This window comes from Magallana gigas, chromosome 1 (genome assembly GCF_963853765.1).
Source record: "Magallana gigas chromosome 1, xbMagGiga1.1, whole genome shotgun sequence".
NCBI lineage: Eukaryota > Metazoa > Mollusca > Bivalvia > Ostreida > Ostreidae > Magallana > Magallana gigas.
Genome location: NC_088853.1, coordinates 6,082,452 through 6,100,622, shown reverse-complemented (window position 1 = coordinate 6,100,622; position 18,171 = coordinate 6,082,452). Strand labels below are relative to the sequence as shown.

Genomic DNA, 18,171 nt, shown 5'->3' with positions numbered 1-18,171 from the left:
TTTGAAAGCGGAACTTCTTAGAGACACCACTGCGCAGCACTGTTACGGTTTACTTTATGGTCGCGCTGACCAGAAAGTACGGGAAATGTTAACTATGACATCACACAAAACAAGTCGTCAAAAATGCTAATAAATAAAGTAATTTCTGATTGTTATGGGTACGGAAACATTAAACTAGATTAAAATTACCTATGCGTGCAATATTTGTATAGAACGGACTGAATGTTATTATGTAACCTGTACAGATCCCCTGTATGTTTCCCTAGATGGGCCCCTTATGCGTATGTGTGTGTTTCTGTGTAGAAGACGAAGACTCCATTCCTGTGTGTAAGCATTAATAGCTACTTTGCTGTACTTTGACCTGCTGTGTGCGGTCTGAGGCTGCTGTGTGCGCCTCACCTTGTCAGAGACTCACTGCTGTGTGCGCCTGTCGACGTATCATAACATTGTTTCGTGTACTTTGTTTATGTACCTCGGATAATAAATGTCATTACAACATTGGCGGCGAGATAAAACGGCGCTGAACATCTGGCCATGTGCTTTTAGCTTTAAGATATTATCGATCGGAGTTATTTTCAAAACATCGCTCTAAATCCTAGATTTTCTTTGGAATGCAACTAAATTAGATAGGTTTGTGTATATTTCAGTGAATTTATAAGTGGTTAGGTGCTTTTTACAAAAATTATCAATCGTTCGAATTTCCTCCATATGTGAGGATATAATCTTTTACATGTTGTACCATAGCTTGGCGAGTTTTAAATCCGACCACTATCTCGAGTAAAAACAACATCAACAAAGTTGTTTTTAGCGCGTCCATAATACTCCACAGTAAGAGCTTCCTCCAGATCAAAATTGCCAAAACTCAAACACGGATAAATGACTCAACTAACTTAGTTCGACGTATAAATCTCATTTTTAGCTCGAGTCAAATGAATATCGGCAATGGCTTTGTCAGAAAGACTCTATTTTAATATTCCTCTCCATGAATGCGGACAAGTAGAGAAACGTGTGTTAAAAGAAATAGGGGTATCCTGTTTAAAGGTTTTATAGAAAGTCAGTCACGTGATAGGAAAGCGTTTAAAAAGAAGACTTGTTTTGTGGACAGAATGAATAGCGGTAGCCAATCGAATTTGACATTTTCCATTCACAGTTTCGCGACATGCATTTCTCAAATAATATTGTTTTGCTACGCGCCCTCGTGTCATTATGACCACGCCCATCGGGTATCTGCACATAACCAACAATATTATATGGGGTAACTACTACTAGTAAGTAATACATTAGGATATTTTCCTACCAGTGATTCGTTGTTATATAGAGGGCACGGTTCGGAATTGGGATGTTGACTTGCCACTTTTAGTAATGGCTCTTCACGCAACTGAAAATCGTTTAACAGGGTACACACCAAACAGTTTAATGCTAGGACGTGAAGTTGTTTTACCAGTCGATATTGTCACTGGAATGGCAAGCCTTACTTTGACTGACTATGAGCCAGATGAGTGGGTGAGACATCTAGACTGGACAAGGTTTTGGCGGAAGCCCATTCATTTGCTAGGAAACAACTTGACAGTGTTCAAAGGAGACAAAAAAGGCTCTATGATATGAAACTCAATAAGAAGGCATACTCAGAGGGAGACCTTATGTATAGGCTTAACGAAGCAACAACGGTGGGCCAAAGTCGCAAGTTACAGTCACCTTGGAAAGGCCCGTACCTAGTTATCTCCTGTGATCCTCCTTTGTACACAATCATGGATCAGAAGGAGAGGCAGCTTACACTGGTTCATGACAAATTAAAGATGTGCAATGCCATTGTGGATGAGACGTTTACGGAACACCTTCTTTTCAGGAGATAAGAGCCTCTCTAAAAGGACCTGCGATGACCACACAAGTGATATTGCTAGGGAGGGCCCAGACGACTCACACAAAGTCGGAGGCAGCGGCCGAGATTCCGAGAAGTCGGACGACACAACCGTCATTCACGACACAGTGGCTAGCAATGTTGGTGAAACTGGTGATCAAGAATCGACTGTCACCACTAGGGAGGCAGGAAGATAAAGCCTGCACATCTGAAGGACTACTTCTAACCGTAACTCTTGTTACTTGGTACTTATTTTTATTGTGCCAGGCAGGCATGGTCTTCATACTTACTGAGGTTATTTACCTCAGTAGGGTACTAACACTGTTACGATTATTGTCAGTGTTCTCTTATATATTAAGTGTTTTCTACTGTTCACAGGATTTGTGTCTGATTTCATGGAGGAGGCATCATGTGTGCCAGATTAAATTATATTCCTATGTAAAAATTAGAACCCCCCCCCCCCAATTGTGGCCCCACCTAACCCCTAAGAGCATGATTTGCAAACACCTGAATCTACGCTATGTGAGGATGCTTCCACACAAGTATCAGCTTTTCTGGCCAAATTTTTGAGAAGAGGATTTTTAAATTTCAAAATTTAAGTCAAAAAAGTAAAAAACAAACAATTTTTTGGTTTAAAGTGCACCAGTTTTAAGATCAATTTAATAATATATTGTTTATTTTCCCTAGGCAAATTAAAGAGTACTAAGTGTCTGACATTAAGTAAGAACAAGTGAAAAGTTGTCAATGTGACAGCAAACCGGGTTTTCTTTTATGTGAACTGTATCCATAATCAATGTCAACCCGTATCCAGTGAAATGGAGTACCCTATATGCAACATTTTGCCAAAAAATGACTAAGTTCAAAAGCTAGTATTTTTTAAAATTTATAATCAGAAATCAAAATCCTAGCAATATGCACGCCTCTAATATATGTACAATTGATCTGCAAAAGAACAACTTCCTATCTTTAAAACTGTAGGAGGAGTTATCCGTAAAATGAGGGTACCCTATATGCAATATTTTGCCAAGAAATGACTAAGTTTAAAAGCTGGTATTTTTTCGATAAATTATCAGAAATCAAAATCCTAGCAATATGCACACCTCTGATATATGTACAATCGATCTGCAAAAGAACAACTTCATATCTTGAAAACTGTAGGAGGAGTTATCAGTTCAATGAAGGTACCCTTTTTGGTAGCCGCCCGCCCGCACGCCATTTTCACCATTTTAATAACCGGATTTTTCCGTTGGAAAACCCGGTTAAAAATCATCAGTCAGGATACGACCAAGTCGAGGATTAAATATGCTGACAAGGTCCTTGATTCAACCATAAAAGTACGAAAAGTTGACTTTAGACTGTTGATTGCCTGTTTTATTAACATTAGCTTACCTTGCTATGTTAGAAAATCTTACAAATCATCCTCTCAAAAACTAAAAGAGCGAAAGAGGCGCAATGTTTAACATAAGAACACATGTATGCACAAAATGAAGAGCCATTAAGAAAATAACAATCACTCTTCTTTAGTGTATGAATATTTTGTTTGATCATTTTATATGTTTACATTTAACACACCATCAATTCTCAAATAAAGGTGATGTATGTTACGTTGCCCACACAGCTACAAAATAATTTGCTTATGAAAATAAGATGTTGTTTTTTAAGTTCTTTGTTTAGTTTGTATAGGTAAACCATTTGGCAGTAACGTTTCTGATCACTCTTTGCGTGCTCATATCCTTAGTCCATCACCTGGCCGGTCTGCAATGAATAAACATTATAATCATAATAGTAATAGGATTAAAGGTCTACTTTTTGTAAGAAAAAAAGAGTATTTACATATAACAACAAATAGCAAAAAAAGAACATTAGCATGTTTTACTCTTTGCGTAAAGTATTAAAGTTTGTTCAAAATAAGTTTTAGTAAACGCATTTTGTCATGAAGTAACACATTTCTGCAATGCTTTATTTTACAGTTTTCGGACAAAAATCGGACACATCTACTTTTAGTTTTCATCTATTGAAAATAACTCACAACTATTTCGCCGACAGCGGTTGGCACATTCGATCAACGTTTTGAAATTGTTTTGGTTTCCCCCGCATCCGCCATAGATAAAACTCTGACACCGATTAGTCACTCTGTTGTACCACCATCTTGGAATGGCTGCGAGGCAGAGTCCTCCATCCTCTGGCATAGTACAAATGTCTGTTGGTGGAGCTGTTATATAATAAAAATAAAAGGATGGTCACTGATCGAGAGCAAACTTCTCTTGAGTCCTCTTTACTTGGACAGGGAACAAATGTCTCCTGGTTGAACTATTTAAGGAATGAATTCAATATTTATTAGTTTTATACGATATAAAATGGTTTGGGGCAATCTACGCGAAGCGGTTTATAAAAAAGTGTAAACTGTTCCAAACCATTTTATATCGTTTAAAACTAATAAATATTGAATTCATTTCTTATAATCTATTTTTTTTTTGCTATCAATTGTTGATGAAAACAGTCATTTGATCTATAAAATGACATCAAATTGAACAAAATTCAAACGTAACGTCAGGCGGATTGATACGTTTTTGACGTTAGTCTAACTATGACGTAGGCAACATTCATTTTACGATATAAAACAAATTTTTCAACCAATCAGAAAGCGTGTCACAACCAGAATTAAATTATTATATTATATGAGAGAAATGTCATAGATCTTGAGGATGGTCTCTGGCTGAGGAAGCTACCATTGTAACGGTTTTGACTTATTGTACATAGGATGAAGAACTTTTACTGTATGTTATTGGTGAATGAATGACCACCGTCCGATACCATTCAATTATCAATCAGTTGAATGAATGGGACAGGAGCTTATTTGTTGAATATTTTGACAAATTAAACTTTGTCCCTTTGTACCTATGACAATGCTTTGTATGGTCATTGTTGGGCTTACAATTTTTTTTTTTACATATTTATTGGGCAAACATAAACTTATTTATTATGTCCAGTTTTAGAGATTAACAAAAAATTCTGGGAAAATCTTGCTGTTTTTAGCAACAAAACCATACTGTACAAATGGTCGTTTTCCGACTCTACTTATAGAAGTTTATATTTATGAGGTAAATATTCGCGAATGGCCCCTTTATTAAAGGTATTCTATGGGAAATATGTTTATTAAATTTTCTTAAAGGTACATACGACAAGAGGGTTTCAGAAATCCAGTTAATATGTTTCTTCGTGGAAGGAAGCTTTATGAAATTTACGACCACTGAGTAATGATTTCATTAAGATAAGTACCATGTTTGATTGGGTTAGAATGATGTTCCTGGACTGGAGGCACACAAGACGTCCTACAGCCACACCCCTCAGAACAACACTTCTGGTCTTTAAAAGAATTATAGCCATGGTGAGTGCATTTTTATGAATCAACACCAAAACATACACAGGATAAAGCTCTGTCATTCAGTCCACTGTTAACACTATGTTAACTGTAAGGTCTTGAAAGGTGACTGAAAGGCACATATATGCCATTCAGTCAAATTTCAGCTACCTTTCTGTCACTTTTCAGTTGACTGGATGGCAGAGTTTCATCCTGTTGATATCAATTTAAAAGTTTTAATGCATACAGTTGTATCTATGAACAATATAGTTTATTGCTCTTAACGATATTAAATAATTGAAATAATTTCTTTTAGTGTTTAAAATATAAATGATTAGTGTACCTGAATTTAGAGTTACATTTTGCATCTTTTATAATTTAAAATAACGACTATCAGATTTGTGTGAAACATATTATTGCAAATGCATTTGACATATCGCAAAAAAACAACAAAAAACAACACTTCACTTGGAATAATAAAAAAAATGTATTCGGTGATAATTCCTCTATAACCTCTCTCCATATTAACAAAATAATTATTACTTTGCGTAAATTTCAGTAATTGTGTGTATACATTAATTTCATTAGTTTAATAGTGAGTAAACTAATACTCCAGAAAAATTGTTTTCTTACTCTGCAAAAAGAACTTAATTTAACTTCATATGAAATTCTATCCATAAAATGTGAAGTATTCCATTATAATAAATTTGAAGGTTAAATACAAATAAACCACACTTACTCTCTGGGCAATCCCTATCACTGTTACAGCGAATAAACTCCGGTCTACATTCACACGTGGTTATAATGGTGGACACCGGACACGTGCCTGCCTTACTTCGCCCAAGGCGATCTCTACGTGATGGCAGAGCACATGCCTTTAAATGATAACTTTAACTTTCAATCGGTTAATTAGCCATGTAGCAATGCACAGAGCATTTGTTCATTAACTATCGTAAACGTGCTGTTTTCAGCCCTACATTCAATATAATTTCTTTGCAATTAGATTTCAAATATTACACTTACATAACTTTCCTCTTTTTAAGCAAAGAAAAACATTCGTGAAAAAAAATCCCAACATGATTAAAAATACTCACACTCACACTAACAAAGAGGGTGACAATAACGAGTTTGGTTTCCATTTCAATTGCTCAGTTTGTTTTCACTATCAAATTTATATGCACACCTTTACTTTTTGTTTCACCAGCCTGTTTCAATGTAATTTGTCATCTTGTCAAATTGTTTTACGTACACTGGTAATCCACGAGAGATTTATTTTAGGAAAAACAGTTTTTGTTCACGTAGATGTCGGACAAATTTATAACCAAACGTTTTTACATATGAACATGCGTATCACAGTAAATAGCAGAAATAAAGGGAAGGATAAATGTCACTCATTAAAATATTGTTATATAACCGAGACTGAAAGATTACATTTAATGAAAAGTGCGCAATGGTTAAACATGAATTTGCGCATTCATTGCTCGATTAACTAATTACGATTTTAGGTAGTTATAGTGTGAAAATCATGTATTATTCCTATCATTGTCCCCTAAAAATGTAAAAGAAGTTGAAATTCAAAAAAAGATAACATTTTGAAATACATTTACTTAAGATTGATTACTGACTCAACGTTTAAACTTTCCGGGGCGTAAATGTGTGTGACCTACTAAATAAATAGAAGTAAGTATGTGCTAGTTATAGAATATTCTTACCAGCCAATTGCTTGACTTTTCTCCTTTAACAATAGTTTTCACATTTCACATAAAAAGTAAGCCTTACTTCAATAAGACAATATAAACACAAAAATAAACCACTAAAACTTGCACGATAAATTCTGTTACGCCATTTCTAACATGTTTTACCTGAATGACCTTGACTTGTTTATATGCGCTGTCTGATCTTTTACTGCTGTTGTTATTATCTTTGATATTTTTTTATTTAATCGTTTGTTTTAGAATTATAGCTCTTTTTTATTTATTTAAGTACCGATCATGGTATCTATTTATTATTGGTCAAATGAAGAGACGTTTAAAATTAAATTTAATTTTTAATTGAGAAATCTTGACTTTACATTACTTACTATGTGTTTTTTAATTCTTTTTTCAAATAACTCCTTTCGATAGTTAATTGCATTACAAATAACAAAAGAAAACAACACTGCCACAAGGGAGATGCTATACTCAATAATGTTTTGGCCTATTTCCAATCTCAATATAAAACAAAATTCCTTGTGTATTTTTTTTTTACAATGAACTTATCTATTCTTAAAAAAGCATAGTTACGATACTGGTCAAAAATTATATTTCCGTTTTAAATGATTATTATGTATTCAGTGAAGCATTTCTGACAGTCACCCGTTTTTGTAAACTTCAAACATGTTTGTATAATTCATGAATCGAGTTCTTTTTCATTAAGTAAAGTATGTCATTATTTTTTTTCGTAAACGAAAATTTATTAGACCCTTCGATTGTCGAACTAATTTCTTTTACATTCAGAATAATGCACATATGTATCACCAGATACAAATGCAAAGCATATTGTTACATTTTGTAAGAGAAAAAATATCACAACCAAAGATTTACAAAACACACATAATAAAAAGTATTTGTTCCATGCCTCTATTGCAAGAGTAGATAGTTTTTTTATTTTGGTATTTTATTTTGAAAAAAAAAAAATGAATTTGGTCTCACCAAAGAAATAAAGACAAATCGACATCAAAATGACTATTTACTTTATTTGTACTGCGTAGTAATGAACTTGATGCATGTAAACAAGGAATCATGACACGATCAGGTGCCATGGAGGAGTGAGCATCCTCTGCTGACCGGATTCACCGCCCGTGTGCTCTTTATCGTAATCGGAGAGAAAATGGGAAAAAAATCAAAATAATTAGGTATACAAATCATACACTGATTTGATATGGTTGATTACATGATAAGACTTACCTGGTCTGCTTGGTGTATGGACTTGGTTAACACAAGATCTTCTGCATCCACATCTCTGGTCACAACACTTTCGTCAGGAACACTATAGAAATCTGTCATCTCTTAAAACACATAATTATCTTTTCATAACTAACGATTTTGCAACGCATATTAAAAAATAATTCATAATGAATATATCAGAAGATAAACAGATAACAAATACAATTATGATTCTACAATAAAAAAGTGCATCAAAACATGAATGCCCTATCAACGAGAAAATAATAATCCAAAGTTAATAGTTTATAAAAGTAACGAAATATACTACTCATAGTGTTTCCTCTCAAGATAAAAAAAAAAATTTCAGAACAAGTGATATTCCTTGTCGCTGTTTAAGCGGTTTAAATCCGGTTTACACTAACACACAGTCATGATGGTGGAAACAGGCCCCACGACTGAAATTGAAAGCACGCAGAACGCATGCCTGACAGAACGCATTGCTTTCATCTTTACTTTGGGATTAAAATATTATGATAATTCATTGGACAAATTCCGTGTTTTGATCAATAAATTGCAGGAAATGAATTATTAGCAATTCTTGTGCATGAAGACAATGGAAACAATAATCTAAAGTAGCAGTAGTAGAAAATTGATACTTAAACATTCGGTCTTAAAGTCTATATAGTTTTTAGTTTTAGAATATAAATGAGTGGTAACACACTCACAACGTTAAAAACATTTGACTCCTATTTAATCAACCGTTTTGGAATTGTTGTGACAGTAATCATATTAGCTTACATTGTATATATACAGGTTACTAGGGGGCTTTGTTTTTTATACATAAAACGTGTTCCAAATATAATGTATTACAATGTCATTCGTTAAAATATATTGCTGCTTAAAGCTATTCATTTAAAAATAAAGTTACCTTAAGGCATAAATTGTTGATTCTTGATAAAGGATATAAAGTAATTCATTGTAGCAATTTGGCATATGACATGTTTTTCCACAGGGGAAGCCCCGTATGTTTAACAAACCGTATTATAAAACCACGATCCGGACTTGAGTGGTTCACTTCGTCATTTGCAACGACATGTGTTATTGCACCGTGAAAAATGGCGTTTTAGCTGCTGTCCGACCGCCTTTACTTCCAAAACTATCAATATAAGAGCACTTGGGTTTCTTTTTGGTCCTAGAAAACGGAAATATTGTAATAATTTATATTAAGGTGATAGATAGTTATTAATTTACTTTAATTTTATACTTTACAACACAGAATTAGTTATTTATTTTTGTGTATATAATTTTGTACAACTGTTACATGTATCGTTATCTGTTACTTATCTGCTGCATTTTGATAATTTTTATTAAATTAAAGCATACAATTGGTTTTTATTTTACTTATTCATAGAAGTCCTGAGGGTAGTAATTGAGATTCGTAATTTCCATTGGTTGCGGGGCATTTCAGTCAAGTTTTTTGTACTGCTCAGAAAGAGATCGATTTTTAGCAAGTTTATAGGTAAGAATTGGTCAAAGACGTATTCTTAGATTTGCCTGAATTGTTTACACAAAAGCTATAATTTATCTATAATATATCTATAAAAGACTTTAGTACATCGTCAAGTTAACTTCTTTTATATTCCACTTTTTAAATTTTCTATTCATTTTTAGTTTCTCATATGTAATTGAACCCCTGGCCTAGGGCCAATGCATTTCACAATTTTATAATAAGGCTTCATTGACTTCATAACTATTCATTTTGTGTGTTTTTTTCAAATATATATTTGAATTAAGGAGATGATTTTCATAGAATTTTTGTATTTTCACTATTCGGACGTATTGGTCCTTCCCTAGATCCTGAACCCCTGACCCAGGGGCTTTGAATTATACAATAATTGTAGAGTGCTTCATCCACTTTGAAACCATCAATTTATTTTTTTTTAAGATAAAACAAATTATGATTTAATATATATTAGTGATGATATTATCAAACTATCTGAGCCCTAGGGCCTGAACACTAAACGCAAGGTCCATGAACTTAACAATTTTATAAAAGGGCTTCACATAGCATTAACTAAGCATTCAGTTTTTATCAAATATATATTGGAACATAGCCGGAGATTTAATACTCTGTTATAATAGTATAATAATATGACCGTTTTAGCTGTACGCTAGGGCCTGATCCCGTGACCAAGAAGCCACGAATTTTACAGTTTTCGTAGAGTGTTTCACGGACAACATAAACATGCATTTAGTTTTTTTTTTAATCATGAATGTGGAAGTAGACAAGGCGATTTTTAAAAGTTTGGCATTTTGTAGTAAAGTCATCAATTTTATAATTTAGATTTATCTTTTTGGAGATTATCAACACAAAATGGCAACATTTGGCCTGATACCTTTAAAGAAGAATTAAATAAAAAATTGATAGCCGATGACAAACAGACGCACGACGGCGGGCAAAACTGATATCAATACGTCACTTGAGAGACTCAACAGGTGTAGATCGTTCTTAAAATGAAAGGCTTAACAGCTCTGATTTTACGTTTGTGTTTGCCTTTTTAAAATCACGATATAACTAAAGATATAAAATTTGACTAGAGATCTGAATATTATTAATATCATTAGAATATACCGATATGTTTTATGTCATGATAGAAATTTCGATATTGAGAACATGAAATAATTGTTAATACTCCCTTAATTGAATACCAAATTTTTAAAGAGAAGTCGACAATACATGTATATAATTTATAGTTATATATTTTTTTGTTTAATTAGTTATATAATGTATAATTATATATAATTGACTTTATTTCATTAAGTAAGATCCTCTCTTTAGATATTCTTTCTCTACCTCGCAAAAGGAACGGATTTGTTCCTATCAAAATAATAAACAAACTGACATCATATTGATTATTGAAATTCATAACATGCAGAAACATTCATTCAAAACATAAGGACATGTTCGTGATGTGTTTACCTCCCTGGTTTTCATCCTGTGCGAGCTTAAATGAATAAAATACGTCATTACTTCCTGTATAAAGACTTCATAGAAGTACGAAAGATTAAATTTATTAAAAAGAGCTACTATGAATTCATTTCACTTGGTTTTTTATCCAGTTATTCTAAGATGAATTGATCCATTCCGGCGAACACAGATTATATAGCTGTTACATGTATACCCTCGCTCCAAAGGAAAAGAGATATACTTGTTTTACACATCTGTGCCGGCACGTCCTTAACAGACTTCTGTCTCATTTTCCTCAGGAATCAAAAGTTGCGGATTCTTAAATTTTTAATACAGTCGTTGTTTAGATAAGCAATAAGGTTGGATATTTTTCTTTTTATAACGGAACAGATGTCAATTTCATGTTTTATGACAATTTGTTTATTTGTAGATTGAATTTCAGAGAAGATTTTCGTCACATCTTTTTCGGCAACTATTAATTTCATGTCCTGCAGTAATAATGAGGAGATTTATGTTTGAAAATGTCGACTTATTCACATCAGACAGGAGGTATTACTAATTAAATAAGCTTACTACTTTCTTATTTGTTATTTTACCATAGCAGAAAATCAAGTTGAATTCAAACCGGGTATATATATATATAAATGTCTTACAACTACTGACTCTTTTGCAGCGTTCGCATTGCCTTTTTGTCCTAAAATTATTTCCATTTCCCCCACATCCTCCGTACATAAATTTCTCGCACTTTTTGGTTCTGTTGTACCACCATCTTCGGAATCCTGCTCTACATGGTCCCACCACTTTTGGCAGGTAACAACTCTTGCTTCCTGAAACAAAGATAATGCAGAGGACATTAGTATAAAAACGATTCGTTCTATTTAAGATGGGGAGATGAAAGTGAACAGTTATAATAATGTCTGTTCTGTCCAAAAAGTTAGTCAGAAATCAGTCACACAAAACACATGTAGTTTATTAGGGCGGAAAACATACAATGACAAATAACAGACAAAACCAACATGATAAGACAAAGACAATTCCGGAATACTACATTCCTCCCCCTTTAAGTTAATTTCATAATGATTTTGACTAGATCATCAACTGTAAATAAAACATATTAAAACTACTTACATATATATCAGTATATGCAATATCTTCAAAATTATAGTTATTATATCGTTAACTTTAACAGTTCAAAAGGTGGGTACACACAACATAAAGGCACAAATCTGTCCCTTCCATTTCAACAGTTTATTTATGGAGTTACGTAGTCGTCCAGATAGGCTGGTTTTTTAACAGAACGAGATGATCTGCGTGGACTGGTTACGCTTGGAGCGCTGGACGATGTTGAAGTACATGTAGTGGATAATGGTAAAGTCGTATCGGTCACGGACTCGCAGTCGGATGCTTTGGATGTAGGACTCTCTTCTATGGTTACTGGGGTATGAGTATAGTCGCTTCCATCAGGATTGTCCAGTTCCATAGATGGTTTAAAATGTCGCTGCTTGATATGATCGACATGTCTGCGTGCGATTCCTCCGTCTGGTAGTGCGACTCTGTATGATACTGGTCCTGTCTTTTGTGTTATTTCCCCACATTTCCACTGTCCACTTGGAAAACTTTTCACAATAACGGCATCTCCTTCCATAAAGGTTCGTCCTTTTGCATGTGCATCATGGTAGTGCTTGAATTTCTTCTGTCGATTTTCTACTCGTTCTCGAATTTCAGGTTTGACGAAGTCTAGCTTTGTTCGTAATTTCCTATTCATGAGGAGTTCTGCTGGAGTTACACCAGTCGTAGTATGTGGAGTTGTTCGGTAGTTTAACAAAAACCTTTGCAACTTGGTCATCAATGATCCAGGGCCTTTATCCATCTTCTTCATCCCTTCCTTAAAAATTCGAACAGCCCGCTCAGCCAACCCATTGGATGCGGGGTGGTATGGTGAGGTCTTCACATGTAGAATACCATTCTCTGATGTAAAACAGGAAAATTCATGACTTGTAAAACAGGTCCCATTGTCCGTAACAAGTACATCAGGGATTCCATGTGTTGCAAATGCCTGTCTGAATTTTTCGATGGTCACTTCAGATGTAGAAGTAGATGACTTATAGACCTCAATCCACTTGCTATAAGCGTCAATTAGGATCAAAAACATGGATCCCATAAAAGGTCCTGCATAATCTGCATGTACTCTAGACCAGGGGCGATCTGGCCATTCCCAGGGATGCAAGGGCGCCACTGCCGGCATGGCGCTTTGTGCCTGGCAATCTTCACATCCCCGTACTTTGGTCTCAATAGCTTCATCAATTCCTGGCCACCACAAGTAGCTCCTTGCCAGGTTTTTCATCCTGACTATTCCAGGATGTCCTTCATGCAACAAATCCAATAATTTTTCTCTTCCTGGTTCTGGGATCACCACACGACTTCCCCATAGAATACACCCTTCATGAGCACTTAGTTCGTTTCGTCTGCTAAAATAAGGACGAAGTTCCTCATCCTTATTTTTCTCTTTCCATCCATTCTTTATACAAAAGGTTACTTGACGCAGGAGTGGGTCCAACTGTGTCCATTCTTCAATTTCTTCAGCATGTACTGGTGTACTGTTTAAGTGTTCAATGAGTAAAATAGTCTCCCCCGGTACAGGTACATCCACACTCTCCTTGAGTGGAAGACGACTCAAACAATCTGCATTACCATTCTTCTTACCCTCCTTGTACAATATTTCATACTCGTATCCGGCCAGGATCAGAGCCCATCTCTGAATTCGAGCGGCAGCCATGGTTGGAATGGCTCGGTCAGGTTTAAACAGGCCCAATAATGGTTTGTGGTCAGTATAGATAACAAAATGATGACCATACAAGTACTGATGAAGTTTTTTCACTCCGAATATAATTGCAAGTCCCTCCTTTTCCAACTGAGAGTAGTTCTTTTCTGCTGGTGCCAGGGTTCGTGACACATAAGCTATTGGCTTCTCTCCTTCTTCTGTAATGTGTGACAACACAACACCCAACCCAGTTGGCGAGGCATCACAGGACATGACAAGCTTCTTGGCTGAATCAAAATGAACTAGTATAGATGAAGATCTCAAAAGGTTTTTTGACTCCTGCATTGCGTTTGACTGTTTAGGACCCCAAGACCATGCAACATCTTTTCCTAAGAGTTCATGTAATGGTGCTAATACAGTTGACAGATTTGGTAAGTAGCAACCATAGTAATTAAGCATTCCAAGAAAAGCCTGTAATTCTTTAACGTTATTTGGTTCAGGTAAGTTCTTGATCGCTTGCACCTTGTCTTCAGTTGGCTGTCTTCCATGCTTATGTATGCGATGTCCAAGGTATGTAACTTTATCTGCCAAGAAAACACACTTCTCTCTTTTCAGTCGAACTCCCGCTGCTTCCAACTTCTTTAACACTTCCGCAAGATTTTGTAAATGTTCACCACGGGTTTTTCCAGTCACAAGTATATCATCTAATCGAACAATAACACTGGATATGCCCTGGAGCAGGTTTTCAATAGTTCTCTGAAATATGCCAGGAGCAGATGAGATTCCGAAAGGTAGACGATTATACTGAAAAAGCCCCTTATGTGTGTTAATAGTGGTGTATTTCTTGGATTCCTCATCTAACTCTAACTGCTGATAGGCTTGACTCAGGTCGAGTTTGGAAAAATGTTCGCCACCCCCTAATATTGCAAATAGATCCTCCGTTTTTGGAATAGGATAGTTGTCCAGCTTCGAAACTCTATTCACTGTGACTTTATAATCACCGCAAATACGTACGGTCTTGTCGCTCTTTACTATTGGTACGATAGGCGTTGCCCACTCTGAAAACTCCACAGGTGTAACAGTTCCTTCACGAACTAATCTGTCCAACTCATGTTCAATTTTCTCTTTCAAGGCAAAAGGTGGTGAACGACTTTTAAAGTATCTCGGTTTTTCCTGAGAGTCAACATATATTTTTGCTTTCACTCCTTGGACTGTCCCCAATTCTTTCTTGAACACAACTTCATATTTTTTCAGAATCTGTTCCACATCAGACTGTACTTCTGTTTTAATCTGAAATACTTCATCCCAGCACAGTTTAATGACATCAAGCCAATCACGGCCAAGTAAACACGGTGTCTTCCCTTTTACCACTTCTGCTTTCAGATCATACTGTTTATCTTTGTACTTCACAATCAACTGTACTGTTCCTAGGATGGGAATAAGTTCCCCAGTGTAAGTACGCAATTTTGTGCATGAAGGTTCTAAGTTCAACCGAGAGTCAGATTTACATAAAGTCTTGTATACTTCTTCACTAATCACGGTCTTACTGGCTCCCGTATCCAACTCCATAGACTGATCTACTCCATTCAATGCTAAAAACACACGATATGGTGGCTGCTTGCCCGGCTCCATCATATGATACAAGGTATACTCAGTGGGGTCTTCTTCTTCATCAGGTGTATCACATACATTGTGCACATTTTCTCTTCTGAACTGATCCCTTGGTTTGTTACTCCAAAAATTGCCTCTCGAGTTTCCTCTTCCTTTTCCCCGATTAGCGACTTGGTCGGCCTTCTTTTTCCTACACTCTGCGGCAAAGTGTCCAAACAAGTGACAATAATAACACTTTATGCTACTTTTGTCTTGTTGTGGTTTTTCACCATCACTCACTTTGTTTACAGTTTCAGCATGTGGAGTTCCACTCTGTAGATCAAGTACTCCCTTCGCTGCAGTTTCCATTGATATTGCAGTTTCATATGCTTTCTTTAAAGTCAAATCCTTCTCCGCTAGCAGGCGTCTCTGTATCTTATCGTCCATGATCCCGCAAACCAGACGGTCCCTAATCATCACTTCAATAGCCGCACCAAAATTGCAATGTTCCGTTAAATGACGTAATTCGGCCACAAACGAGGCCACAGACTCTCCTGGTCTGCGAAAACGATTATGGAATTTGAATCTTTGGACTATTTCCGAGGGTTTGGGTGCATAATGATCTTGCACTAATTTTACAAGTTCATCAAAAGTTTTCGTACCTGGTTTATTTGGTGCTAATAGGTCACTCATCAGCTTATATATTTTACTGCCACACACACTGAGCAAAATAGACCGCCTCTTTTTTTTATCCGCCTCTTCGGTGTCACCGATTCCATTTGCTATGAAATAATGTCCCAGACGCTCACAGTAATGTTCCCATGTCTCTTTGCCCTCCTCGAAAGAATCTATTTTCCCGAAAACTGCTGTCATCTTGACACTTTAATCCTCGTCGCCACTGTTCTGTCCAAAAAGTTAGTCAGAAATCAGTCACACAAAACACATGTAGTTTATTAGGGCGGAAAACATACAATGACAAATAACAGACAAAACCAACATGATAAGACAAAGACAATTCCGGAATACTACAATGTCAAACAAACGAAATTATTTACAAATAATTTGGTTTTAATATTGATTTGTTTAAGGTACAATTTTTAAAGTCTAACTGAAATAAAAATGCTACATGGACATAAATGTCATCATTAGCTATAATGCTCTTTTTCACTACAAATTACGTAATACAAATTATCAGTATTCAATTTTTCTTACGTAGTCAATAAATGAAGGCAATTTTTTCTCATCCTGATGAAAAAAAGTTGAAATGAATATGTAATATAATTGTGCCATGTAAGGATTGTATTCAATCATGAATAAGCGTAGAAATAAGTCCAAACTATTTTTGTATATACTGGCATGGCAAAAAATGAAAAAGGCTCAAAGAAATCAAATGCAGTTGATTTAGTGATTACATACACTTGGTTTGCCTCGTTAATGGACTGTTGTGTAGTAATTTAGTGATGACATTTAGCTGGTTTGCCTGTATGATGGCCTGCAGTTTAGTTAAATTTGTGATAAAATTTACCTGGTTTATGGACTGTAGTGTAGTTAGGTTAGTGATAACATTTACTTGGTTTATGGTCTGTTGTGTAATTAAGTTACTGATAACATTTCCATGGTTTATGGTCTGTTGTGTAAAAAAGTTAGTGATAACATTTACCTAGTTAATGGAATGTAGTGTTGTTTAGTTAGTGATAACATTTACCTGGTTAATAAACTGTAGTGTTGTTGAGTTTGTGACAACATTTACCTGGTTAATGGACTGTAGTGAAGTTGAGTTAGTGATAGCATTTACCTGGTTTATGGACTGTTGTGTAGTTGAGTGAGTGATTACATTTATTATATTAATGGACTGTAGTGTAGTTGAGTCAGTGATAACATTTACCTGGCTTATGGAGTGTAGTGTAGTTGAGTTAGCGATAAAATTTATCTTATTTTGGGACTGTAGTGTAGTTGAGTGAGTGATAACATTCACCAGGTTTATGGGCTGTTGTGTAGTTGAGTTAGTGATAACATTTACCTGGTCTGCCTGGTTTCCGGACTGGGTTCAAACACCTCCGTCGACACCCACACACCTGGTCACAGCACTTTTGTCCTAAATGCATAATTGCGAAATTGTAAACTTAATTGACTTTTAGTTTAGAGTATTTAATGCTCATGATAATTTTAGGCCTTATAAATCACCATTAGAAAAAAGGATCTATATAAAGATATAAGAAAGTATTCAAATTTCAAAGCTTAAACATCTGAATGTTTCTTAACTAAATAAAAGTTTATAGATTGATACATAGTTTTTTATAGAATGAAACAGATATGACAGTTAAAGTGTTGACAACTCAGCCTCTTTAATACAGAAAAAAAGATAATGCATTTGAGATTAAAGCAAATAATCAATTAGAACAGTGATCTGCAGTGAAAAAATGCGAATCAGACAAATTTCCTCTACGTCAAACGTATCGATTTGCTGATGTCAACAGTTATGTAACGTTCACAATTAAGGTGTTCAAAATTTACTTCCAAAATCGTCAACAGCTGATTATCAATTATTTGTTCAAGAAAAGAAGCTTTGTTTAATGAGAAGTTAAAAAGATCAAAAATATCTTATTTGATGTTTTTTTTTTCTTTTCCTACAACGGAATATATAAACGTCTGAACAGGACTTACTGCCTGGACATTCTCGGTCATTGTTACAGCGGTTTAACTCCGGTC

The 18,171-nt window shown here is 35.2% G+C and overlaps 1 protein-coding gene across 3 annotated transcripts; it reads right to left on the bottom strand.

The window, feature by feature from the left end:
- Positions 1-3,097: 3,097 nt before the first annotated feature.
- On the bottom strand, positions 3,098-8,320 carry LOC105346761 (eppin-like). Of its 3 annotated transcripts, none has more exons than XM_020074748.3 (5): positions 8,165-8,320; positions 5,959-6,094; positions 5,138-5,224; positions 3,888-4,070; positions 3,098-3,613 (listed from the first exon to the last, which is right to left on the bottom strand). In XM_020074748.3, exons 1-5 carry the CDS (start codon positions 8,261-8,263, stop codon positions 3,585-3,587), a joined length of 534 nt encoding a protein of 177 aa, XP_019930307.3. In that variant the 5' UTR covers positions 8,264-8,320; the 3' UTR covers positions 3,098-3,584. The 3 variants fall into 3 exon arrangements, with proteins under 3 accessions (XP_019930307.3, XP_011453772.3, XP_011453771.3); XM_011455470.4 differs by lacking the exon at positions 8,165-8,320 and adding an exon at positions 6,320-6,439 and having other exon boundaries at positions 3,155-3,613; XM_011455469.4 differs by lacking the exon at positions 8,165-8,320 and adding an exon at positions 6,314-6,458 and having other exon boundaries at positions 3,158-3,613.
- Positions 8,321-18,171: the final 9,851 nt, after the last annotated feature.